This window comes from Chlorella variabilis (assembly GCF_000147415.1).
Source record: "Chlorella variabilis unplaced genomic scaffold CHLNCscaffold_13, whole genome shotgun sequence".
NCBI lineage: Eukaryota > Viridiplantae > Chlorophyta > Trebouxiophyceae > Chlorellales > Chlorellaceae > Chlorella > Chlorella variabilis.
Window position 1 is genome coordinate 77,941 of NW_005435075.1, and position 11,053 is coordinate 88,993.

At 67.1% G+C, this 11,053-nt stretch overlaps 3 protein-coding genes across 3 annotated transcripts in view; all 3 read right to left on the minus strand.

Annotated features, from left to right (window-relative positions):
* The window catches only part of CHLNCDRAFT_35889 (hypothetical protein), a gene marked incomplete at its 3' end in the record, with an annotated part of 6,862 nt that extends 6,277 nt beyond the window's left edge, over window positions 1-585 (minus strand). The window contains exon 1 of the mRNA XM_005846643.1: window positions 281-585. The remainder of the gene's footprint in view (window positions 1-280) is intronic.
* Window positions 586-857: 272 nt separating this feature from the next.
* CHLNCDRAFT_58128 (hypothetical protein) lies at window positions 858-6,736 on the minus strand. Its single transcript, XM_005846644.1, has 19 exons — window positions 6,606-6,736; window positions 5,951-6,359; window positions 5,715-5,779; window positions 5,397-5,483; window positions 5,045-5,140; window positions 4,763-4,833; window positions 4,498-4,603; window positions 4,196-4,276; window positions 3,955-3,988; window positions 3,696-3,774; window positions 3,447-3,528; window positions 3,176-3,234; window positions 2,875-2,940; window positions 2,454-2,565; window positions 2,178-2,235; window positions 1,916-1,996; window positions 1,755-1,806; window positions 1,567-1,593; window positions 858-1,419 (listed from the first exon to the last, which is right to left on the minus strand). Exons 2-19 carry the CDS (start codon window positions 6,316-6,318, stop codon window positions 1,375-1,377), a joined length of 1,569 nt encoding a protein of 522 aa, XP_005846706.1. The 5' UTR covers window positions 6,319-6,359; window positions 6,606-6,736; the 3' UTR covers window positions 858-1,374.
* Window positions 6,737-7,197: 461 nt separating this feature from the next.
* Window positions 7,198-7,939, minus strand: CHLNCDRAFT_24614 (hypothetical protein; the record flags this gene model as incomplete). Its single annotated transcript, XM_005846645.1, has 4 exons — window positions 7,198-7,305; window positions 7,434-7,529; window positions 7,650-7,780; window positions 7,882-7,939. Coding segments are annotated over 4 exons (393 nt in total), but the record flags the coding sequence as incomplete, so codon positions are not given.
* Between the last annotated feature and the right edge of the window lie 3,114 nt (window positions 7,940-11,053).

An 11,053-nucleotide genomic window follows, 5' to 3' on the forward strand; every position in this document is an offset into this window, starting at 1 on the left:
GGTCCACGCCTGCAGGGGTGGGTGGTGGGCACGCCCAGGGGCCAGCGGGCATTCAACATGCAGGCTCAGCGGGCAGGTGCACGCATGGTCGCGGTGTGCCGCCGTGCGGTGGCCTGTGACGCTGCTGCCGGATTGCCTGCTGCTCCCGCCTGCTGGTCGATGATTGTGGCCGCATGCCACAGCACACCAGCACAGCTTGATCCATGCCATGTGAAGAGAATGCAGCACTGCATGCTGTTGCCACGACCGCACCGCCCCTGCCGCCTGCCGCCCGACCGCACCTTGGTCCAGGATGGCCCGCAGCACCTCGGAGTCGGCGAACGCCTCAATCTCCTTCTCTATGCCCGCCAGCGACAGCTGCTCGGTGGTGATGTCGAGGTTCAGAGGCAGGGCGCCGTCCTCCGCCACGGCCTCCTCGCTGCTGAGCCGCAGGGCGTCGGGGTCAGGCGTGGCCGCTTCTGCAGGCCCCTGTGCCATGGCCGTGGCCATGGTGGCCTGCTATCCACTGCCCAGCCACGCCGAACACTCGCCCCTGCAAACCAAGTTGACTGCAGATATCGTTGGAAGGCCTGCAGGACCTGCCGCAGCAGAATGCAGCAACAGAAGCAATGGACGCCGTCAGGCATCGCAAGAAGCGTACATGCCACCCGCCGCCAGCAAGGCGGCAGCCCAAAATGCCGCCGCCGCCCTCTCCGCTCTCTCATCCAGGGCCAGCAGTTGCTCCGCCCGGCTCCCGTGCTGCGCGTGACATATATGGCTTCGCTGCGTGACTTAGAGGCCACGCTGCTGCGCTTCCCTTGCCTGTCCTCCCTCCAGATGCAGGCAGGCCTGGGAGCGGCGCAGCAGCTACCGGAGCCGCACGGTTCATAAGTTACAGGACGCCACCCGGCATCAAGTGGGTGGGTGGAGAGGAATACGCATGATGGGAGCCATCAATAAGTCTACTGAGCCAACAGCCAGGGTTGGCGCCCCAGAAACAACAGCAACGGTGAATTGTTGAGTGCAGATGCATTGCGGATGGGAAATGCCCAGAGGCCACCAGCCAACTAGAGAAAGTTGACTGACTTAGTGGCACAGGGTCTGGGTTGGCGAATGGAAGAACGGAATGAGGCACTGCAACGCCGGCACGCATGTGCAGCGAGACATTCATGTCAATAGATATGGGAACGATGTTTTGGTTATGCATATGAGGAAGGGAGTTTCATGCCCCGCATTTGTGCGAGAGCAATTGAGTTTGAAGACAGGATGGGTTGAATAAAGGGCATGTGGAGCCGGGCAGGCGCTGGAACCATGTGCCTGGCAGCCCAAGGAGCCGTGGGATGCGGGCAGGGAGGCAAGCTGGAGCTTCCCTCCGGCTGGCCTGCCCCTGGGGGACTAGCCAAAGGGTGTGGTGTAATCAGCGGCATCCATGACGATAAGCTGCAGCAAAGGGGGGCGAGACAAAGGGCTGGGGATGGGGGCGCTGCGCTCGCAGCAGGCGAGGAAGAAGCAACAGAGAGGGCACAGGGGCAAGCCCAGCAACAGCCAGCCCGGCACAGGGACACGGCCGCTGGCAGCGGCGCCCACCTGAACCGAGCCCATGACAGCGCAGATCTGCACGGGAGGAGGGCATCAGGCGGCGGGGAAGCCACGAGGGCAGGTTATAAGGAGGAGGCCTAAGGCGCAAGCCTGGGGGTGGTGGTTCTGGTGCGCATGCGAACAGACAGCACAGACAGGCATGATAATCAGCTGGCTTGGCCGGGGTGCCCGCTCACCGTGATGATGGCACAGAACACGTTGAGCGTCTCCAGCCAGATGGTCATCTTCCTGCAGCGGCAGCAGCGGGGATGGGGGGTTGAGGCTCGCCAGGCTGGGGCAGCGCTTGAGCAGGGCGCGGCAGTATCGGCGGTGCCATGGCGCATGGTGGACCACTCACATGCTGGGCTTGTGAATCTTGCGGTACATCTCAATCGGGAACAGCACGGTGGCCGGCCAGAAGCCAAGCGCGCCAATCAGCCTGAGAGGGGCAACGAGGGGCAGGCGCGACCGGCGACGCTGTGTAAGCCAGCAGCCATGGGCGCCTCTGGCCGGGCTACGCCAAGAGATGGGTCTAGGGAGCCAGGGCGAGGCAGAGATGCCAGGTTCAAGAACAAACAAAGGGGCGGCCAGGCGGCAGCGACAGGTCCAGGCAAGCTCACCCCACAAAGTCCGAGAAGAAGGGCAGAGCGATAGCCACAAAGCACACCACCACCACATCTGCAGAACGAAAGACGGGGGAGCACCAAGGGAGCCGGCCTCGTCTCATACACGTGCTCATGCACAGGAGAGCAAGGAAGCCGGGCAGGCGGCCCTGCAAGCTGGCTGCCCACGCGACGCATGGCTGCCCAGGCGGCCAAGCTGCATGCAGCGCCCCGGCAAACGCGCCGTGCCGCGGCCAGCGGGCAGCGTCGGCGGCGGCGGCGCGTGGCGCTCACACAGGGAGCGGAAGGCGATGCGGAAGCCGACGCGGCCAGTCTTGGCCAGGATGGAGGAGTTCTTGTGGCGCAGCTGGCGCTCCACGGCGGCAAAGACCGGCTGGGAGAAGACCTGCTCACGGCGGGGAGGCAGTGGTGCCAGGCGACGGGCAGAGAAGATTAGCGGCACGCAGCGGCGCAAGAGTGGGCCCGAGGCGCGGGAGGAGGGGCGTGGGGCGCGGGGCCTGCTGCAGCTTGCGCGCCCACCGCAGCACGCCGCGACGGCCGGGCGGCCGACAGGGCTGGGCCCGCGCACTGGCTGGGCCCGGCTGGGCGCGTGTGCTCCTGCTTGCGCCGTCGCCCGGCGGCGGCCAGCAGGGCCGGCTCGGCGGTGCCATGGCCAGCGGTGCCATGCCCAGGGGGGCAGGGCCTCATCTCTCACCTGGTAGGCTGGCACCATGTGGATCAGCACCATCAGGTTGGCGGCGCGAGACACATTAGTGGTGGCCTGAATAGCGCGGGGAGGGCGGGGAGGGCAGGAGGCACAGCCACGCGTCGGGCCAGCGCAGTGCATGCAGCCCGGCGTGGTGGTGGTGGTGGCAAGCTGCGGGCCACGCCTGCAGCCTCGGCTTCCCAGCAGCCCGCAGGGGCGGCACAGGCGTGTGAGGGGCGCCCGCCACACCGCCACCTCATGCGCTCGCATGCAGGCGTGCACATGCAGGCACGCGCAGGCCACAGCGCACGTTGTTGCTGGGCCAGACGTTGTTGGACAGGGACAAGAAGGAGATGACGTACGGGTTTTCTGCGGGTGCAGCATGCGGGCAGTGTGGGGCACATCCGGGGCGTGGGTTTCGGCGTGGCGTGGAGGGGCAGGGCAGCTGTCCCGGTGCGTCAATCGGGTCGAGACCCCGGCTGGTGTTTGCGGGCTGCAGTGTGGCGCGCGCCGCGCGCCCGCGCGCCGTCCCCACCCCTGCATGCCGCACACCGCATTGACCCCCCGCTGCCGCCGCTCACTGTATAGCGCCTCCCATCCGTAGGCGGCGTAGCCGAGCACCGAGACGAAGAAGTAGAAAGTGGTGATGATGACGACGCCCACCTGCGAAGAAAACAAAAAGGAATGCTTCAGAGGCAGCTTCCGGAGACAAGGAAGGAACGGAGCGCTGCCGATGCCAAGGGAGGGAAAGGTGCCGGGGTCGGGCGGGGAATGCGCGGCGCGACGCGGCGCGATGCGGTGTGATGGGGCGAGGGGAGCGCTGCACCCACCCAGACGCCGCGCTTCATGTGCCACACGGGGCCCTTGCCGCCGTCCTTCAGTGTGTCGGAGATCTCGATCAGGATGAAGCTGCGGGCATGGGAGGGACGGAAAGAGGAGGGCAGGGGGCAGGCAGGCAGGTGGGTGCAGCGCTTTGGGGACAGGGCGAGGCGCGGCCATGGGCCCAGCGCGGATAGGCAGGCTGGCGGTGCAGAAGCAGGGGCACAAGGCAGGGCAGGCAGGGCAGGGCAGGGCAGGGGCCCCACTGACCTGAAGGAGAAGGCAAACACGATGCCGCCAAAGGCTGCACAGCGCAAGACAGGAGGCAGGGAAGTGGGAAGTGGGGATGGTCCCCACAGGGCACGGCGGTTACAGGCACCGACTGACTGCGGCGGCAGGGAAGCCCTGGGCTGCTTGGCTCGGCAGCAACAAAGACGATGCAGAGCAGGCCGCAAGGAGGAGAGCAGGCGGGGAGCCGACAGCCGGCGACGAGGTGCAGGGGCTGGCGCACCGTTGAAGACGTCCCAGGTCAGCTGGGCATCGCTGATGAGGCTGGTGGGGTAGCCGGTGGCACGCGTGGGGGCCGCGCCATCTGAAACAGCGACCAGGGGCGGGGCAGGCAGGGGCGGGCGGCATCAGGCGCACAGCGTCGCACGCACGGTGGCAGGAGGCAGGAGGCTGGGCCCCGGCATGCCTGCCAGCCACCAGCGTCCCAGGCAGGTAGGCACGAAGGGGCTACCGCGCTTGCCAGAGCTGCCGGCTGCAGGGGGCGGGAGCCGCAGGGAAGGGAGAGAAGGGGGAGCAGCGGCTCACAGGTGGCCAGCTGCCAAATGGACATGCCCAGGCAGAGGAAGGAGTAGCCGAAGCTCATGAGCATGCCGATGAGGGAGGCCCAGGCGGCGGAGTCCAGGTTGGGCATCTGCAGGTGGCAGGGTGAGGGCAGGGCCCCCGTCTCAGCAGGGAGTCGCTTCCGGGGTCGTCGGAAAGGAACGAGAAAGGAAGGAGACGGAGGCAAACGAAAAACGAAGCACACAAAGCGGGAAGTGCATGCCAAGCGTTGGCGCATGAACAGCCCTACCTGGCTCATGAACAGCTGGAAGCCTCCAAAGATGATGGTGAACACCCAGTACTTGCAGTCAATGCAGTAGCCTGCAGTACAGCACCGAGGGCGCAGGGATCAACAGAGTGTTGCCCCCGCCCGGAGCGCAGGCGGGGCCTAGGCCCAAGGGCGCTGGCCGGCCGGCCGCGCCAGGCCCACGGCTGCGGCAGAGGCCCCACAGGGCCTGCGGGGGCTGGAGCGCGCTTGCGGGCCCAACGCGCGCGGCTGCGTGCGGCGCCACAGCCAGGCAGGCAGGCGCACCCGTTGTAGGGTCTACCTCCGTGCACAGCGAGCTGTTTGCAAACGAGGAGTAGGTGTAGGCAAAATACTTCATGCTGTTGGCGGCGGTGATGTTGTCTGCAGAGGAAAGAAAGCAAGAAAACAAGGGGAGCGGGCGGGTGAGTTTGACGCGGCGCTCAGGGGGATTCCCGTGGCTCCCTGGGGCCAGGGGCCCCGTGCGGTTCTGCCGAGGCAGGGCTGGGTCCACGGCACAGGGCTCAGCATGCCACGCTGCCATCCCACGGCGGCCCGGCTGAGGCGCGGCCGGACACGTAGCCGCCGGCGCCTCGCACAACGGCCCTGCTGCGCCCTGCTGCGGCTGCAGCTGGCTCACATGCGATGGCAGTGAGGACCAGGTTGGGGTACTGCACGATGGCCAGCAGGATTCCACCCCGCCTCCCAAACACCGCCTCCACCGCAGCTGCAGGCAGGGACGGGGGGTGCCAGGGTCTGGCAGGCAGGCAGGCCAGGAAGAGAAGGGAGATGCCAGGCCCTGGCTGGCTGGCAGGAGGCAGGCAAGCAGACCACAGCGGCCAGCGCTGGGCAGCGCCACGCCGGTGTGCAAGCGGCGTGCCGCTCTGGCGGGAGGGCGCGAGGAGAGCGGGGGGCACGCGCGGGCGGCCTTGCCGGCGACCCCGCAGCCGTCACTCACATTGGTAGGTACGGTACCGCACGCCATCGATCACCATGGCATCAGCCAGCAGGCGGGAGGTGTACCTGCATGTGTGGGGCACACCGGGTGGAAGTGGGTTGGTGGGTGGGGCACACCGGGCGCAAGCGGGTTGCGATCGTGGGTGGCCCCAGGGAGGAGGGCACAAAACAACCAATTGGCCAAGCAGGTAAGGCAAGCGGCGCCGAGCCAGCAGCCCCGGGCGGCCCCGGGCGCACCAGGTAATGGCTCCAAAGACCAGGAGCATGATGATGCCGCCGATCCAGCCCAGGATGGCGAAGAAGAAGGGCAGGTAGAGCACGCCCGAGCCGATGACGGCGGTGATGATGTGGAACACGCACTGCACCCACGTGCCATTGCGCTGCGTCTCCAGCTCCTCCGCGGGCAGCATGGTGGCCTGCTTGTCGATGCGGCGCCGCATGGTGCGCGTACGGGAGTCGCCGCCCAGCGCGGCGCCGCCCTCCACGTCAAACGCCTTGCCCTTGCCGCCGCCGTCGTCCAGGTCGACCTCGGAGTAGCCCACGGCCACCTCGGGGGCGCCCTCGGTCAGGAACTGCCCGCCCGGGGGCGGGTCTGGGGACACCATGGCGACTCACGAGCGGTGGCGCCGCGAGTCGAGGGGAGGCCCTGCAGCCAGGCGGCCAGACAATGGATGGGCTGAGTGGATGGGCTGTCTGGGGACAAGAGGATTGGAATTGAACGAGGGGCGCCGCAGCGCTGCAGCATCCCGGCCTGTGTGGCAGCCGCAGGGCAAGGGGGACGCGGCGGCGAGCGGGGAGCGCCTTGCGGCGGCGGCGACTGGCGGTGGCGCCGATACACAGGGTTTCTGCCTGCTGCTCCTCCCGGCGCTGGGTAACCCGCCACGAGGCGCACCTGAAAGGCTGCCGAGCGCCAGTAAGCGAAGTGAGGACGGCTCAATCTGTCGGACTAGGGTAGGGCGGGGTGTTTGGTAACCTGCCAGCCCAGGAAGTTGGCTCAACTCTGGCCAATATGCTTGCAGGCACACGAACAACTGTGTGTAACCCCGCCCGAGACGCCTTGAAGAAGGAGCGAGGGGGGCAGAAGAAAAATTCTCCAGCTGGCCCAGATCGCGATGTGGACAGCTGTTGCCCTGGCGGATGCCCTCTCTCGCAATTGCTGCAGCCCGCTTACATACTAACCCGCTTGGGGCAACCAATCGGGCGGTTTAGGGCATACACTGCCACATTTCCAGGACTTCCTGCCACCACCCCCTGCAGCGCTGCATCGCGGATTGGCACGATCTGACGAGATCGCAAGGAATGCTCCTGTCCGTCGGGCTAACTGACAAGGGTTATTGCTACCGCCGCCGCCGCCGCCGCCGCCTCCGCCGCCGCTCCACGCTAGCTACGCTGGCTGTCAGTGACCCGTGCACGCCTGTCTGCCCGCGTGTGGCGACGGCTGGCGCAAGCAACCGGCCCTCGTGTGGCACGGGCCAGCTCGGCCTTCACGGCTTCTTGGCGGCATTCAGCTTCACGATGTCCCAGTTGAGCTTGGCGGCGATGGTGACCCACAATTGCGTGGGAGCAAACAGGAGGCCGGCGAGGGGCGACACCTGCAGCAGCCATCGGTTCCAGAATCAGGAGTGGTAGAGCAGAGTTGGAGGTGACAACCCCAGGAACAGCAGAGCAGGGAACTTAGCAGGGGAAAGGAGAGGCAGGAAGGAAAGCAGGGGCAGCGCACCTGAGAGAAGGCAGCAATGGAGGCGGCGATTGAGCACCAGAAGGCTGCCATCCACTTCACGCTCTGCTGCATCTGGTGCCGCCCAAAGAACACAACCTGCAGCGGGGTGGACGGGGCAGGGGTAGGGCAGTTGAGGCCGAGAATGCAGGCTGGCCTGTGAACGCCGTTCGTGCTGGCCCCGCATCTCAAGGGGGCGGAGGGACAGCCAACGCTCACGTTCCACCAACTGCCTAGGAACAAGTGCGCAACAAACAGCGCCAGTGGCAAGTAGAGCTGCTGGGTGGTGGGCGCGCTGCGCCACACCAGCCACGCCGCCACCGACTGCAGGACCTTGAGCGGGATCCAGACTGCGGGGAGGGGAGAAGAAGGAACCGGGCGCTCAGAGGGTCGGCGCACTGTTGCGACAGCGCATTGTTCGACATGGCACTGCATCCTTGGTGCAGCGTACCGGCAGGGAAGACCCAGTTTGGGGGCGTCCAGGCGGGCTTGGCCAGCGCCTCGTACCAGCCTTTCTTGAAGGTTGGGACCAGGCGCTGCACCCCAAACACCACCGCAAACGCGCCGGCCAGGGCCAGGTCGGGCCTGCAGTTTAAACGGAGCTTCTGGGGGTGACAGGGCCTGTCAGGATGCAGAGCGGTGGTGGCGCGCGGGAGCGGCGGCAGTGGTTGCGGTCGGGAGCGGCGGCGGTGGCGGCGGTGGATGCAAGCCGCTCACCCAGGCAGTGCAGCAAGCAGCCCTGGACTCTGACTCTCCATCGAGGAGGCAGCCGTGATGAACAGGCCAGGCATTCTCGCTCTTGTGGGCAGAAGTTTGTGTCTGTGCTGCTAGCGAGGCTACGTCTTATGGCCTTGCCACACTGCGACACCAAGAGCCAAGATGGAGATGCAACAGTGAGAATGCGCGACATGCCCCAGAGGCCACAGCACACAGCACAGGAGCGGGGCAAACCATCAATCGCTTGCCCTCCACTCTTGCTTCACCACGCAGTTTGTAGAAAAATCAGCGGGTGTGTATGTGAGGCTCCAGCAGGCGTTACTGCTGCAGCAGTCTCCACTGCCCTGACCACTTCTCACAGGCCCACCAAGGCCCCGCTACAGCCCATCACACGGCTAAAGCGAGGTCCGGCCGGGGCAGCCCGCTCGCAGCCAGCCAGACGATGCCGCCTTCTTCCGAGACTTCTTCCCTGCGGCGCACGACCGCCTGCAGCACCAGTACCCCGCCATCTGGCAGCTGCTGCAGCCCGAGTGGCTGGCAGGGCAGTGCCCGGAGCAGCAGCTGGCGGCGGCGCTCCCTGGCAGCGCCTCGCTTCAGCTTCGCAACCCGTCGCTGCTGCCCGTGCAGCTGGCGGGCGCGGTGGTCGGGCTGTGGGGCCTGCGCCGCCTGCGGGCCCCCGCGCATGCTTACCTGCGCCACTCCCTGCTCTTCTTTTGCTTGATGAACCTCAGGTGAGTCCGGCTGAGTGGGAGTGGGAGTAGGCTGCGCCATGCTACCGCAGCCTTGCATGCGTGTGGCGCAAGCGGCAGAGCTGCGCGTCACGCCACGCCGCATCGTCTCGCTCGCCCTCTCCCACACGCCGCGCCGCCCACAGCTCCATCGTGTGCCACGCCCTGGCCAGCCGCGGCACACCGCTGTGGAGCGCAGCGCTAGCTGCCGACATTGCCTGCACCGGCACCTCCTCCCTGTGCCTAGTCGCCTCCCAGGCGAGCGACCCGTCGGCTGTGCCTGCCTGAGCCCCCCAATGCAGCTGCTGCGGCGCTCCCAGTCACCGCAGCCAGCATTTTTCGCATCGCCCAGGCCAACCGGAAAGCGTGTCCTGCCTGCCCGCCCGCCTGCCGATGCGGGTGCAGGCCCTGCCGCCGCCTGCCTCGCCGTCCGGCGCGGCGGCTGCCTCCCGCCGCTGCTGGGCCATCCTGGCGGCGCTGCTGACCGGCGCCGCGGCCAACCTGTGGGCTCGGCTGCCCTGGGTGCCCGAGGCGATGTATCTGGGCACCACCTCCGCCGCCGCGGTGCTCACCTCGCTGCGCGTGCTGCGGCAGCGCCCGCGCCGCCTGCTGCACCTGTTGCTGGCAGCGCTGGGCGTGTCGCTAATGGCCCTCTGCCTGCCGCTGGACCCGCTGCTGTGCGCCGCGGCGGGGCCCTGGCTGGGCACCGCCACGCTGCTGTTCCTGGGCAGCGATCTGGGCTTTGCCGCCCTTGTGGAGCTGGCTGGAGAGGGGGGCCTGGGCCGCGGGGCACCGCCCAAGACCGACTGAACTCAACACCAGCTACCAGCTCCTCTCTTACTTTTCTTTCCTACTGCTTCTCGGCCCCCAGATTTTGTCGTGTACATCCCTTAACCAATTTATATTGCCCAGTTTTCGATTCATGATTCCTTTCCCTTGCTGTGCCTTGGTTTGGGGGCTGCCTGTGTAAAGGTGGACCCGGATGGGGAGCAAATCGGAGATAGTGAAGCGGAAGTGCGGCACGCCAATGGCACAACCAATGGGGTGGGATCAGTGGAAGCTGGGGACGACTGCTGCCCGCCCCATGTTCACAAACGACAATCTAAAAAAAAAAAGTCAAGGCATCATCACGACAATGAAATGCACGAGGTACGTCCCTGACGGGCAGCAGCGACTGCCGACACCATGCAGGGCCGTTCCAACAGCCAACGGGCAGCACGCGGGCCCATCCCAGGCCCAGTCTCCACGCCTGCCCACCTCGCGCCACCCCCCGCCTGCCAGCCCTGGTGTCCGCGCCTGCCCGTGCCTCGCCGCCTCACTTGTGCGCCGGCCGGTTCACCAGCAGCACGCCGCACACGGTGGCGCCAAAGGCGACGATGGAGGCCCAGGAGCGCACCTTGTTGAGGCCCGTCCACTGGACCAGCAGCTCGCGGGCTGCCGCCTCCTGCTCCCCGCTGACCACTTCTTGCCGGGGCTACCCGCAACCACCGCCACCGGCGACTCCAGGATCGCCTTGTCCACGGGCTTCATCAGCACCAGGGTCCAGGCCTGCGGGGCGGGCAGGCGAGCGGGCGCAAGGCGAGTGAGCGCGCGCCGCGCCGCGGGCCCCTCTCGCTCCCCATGCACGCTCCGCGTGCTGCTGCAAACGCACGACAGCGATGCCGCGGCCCGCAGCTGATGGCAGACAAGGCCAGTGAGGCGCCGGCGCCGGCGCTCCAACCCACCAGGGTGCCGGCTGAGATGGCCGCTGAGATCGCCAGAGGAACAGCGGCATGGGAGTCGGTCCTGGCGGTGGAGGCTGCGGCCAGCAGCGCGGCAGCGGCGCCCAGCGCCAGCAGAGGCTGCTGCATCTTCTCCGTGCGCTCCTGCTTCGCGTGCGCCGCCACAAGCTCGGCCACGGGGATGGAGGCGTCTGCAGGAGCGAGGGCGGGGCGGGGCTGGCTTGTCGAGGAGGACGGGGCCAGGGGTGCATGCGTGCATGCCTGGGCAGGAGGCGGTGGGTAGAGGCAGTGGGCAACATGGCAGCAGCTAGCAGGGCGGGCAGCGGTACTCACCCTTGTACTGCGGGGTGACGGTGCAGGCGACGTGGCACGCGGTGCCAGAGGCCAGCCTGTGGACAGTGTTTCTGAAAGCTGGCGAAATCGCCAAATGCTGGCGAAATCGGGCCAAAAAACGGCT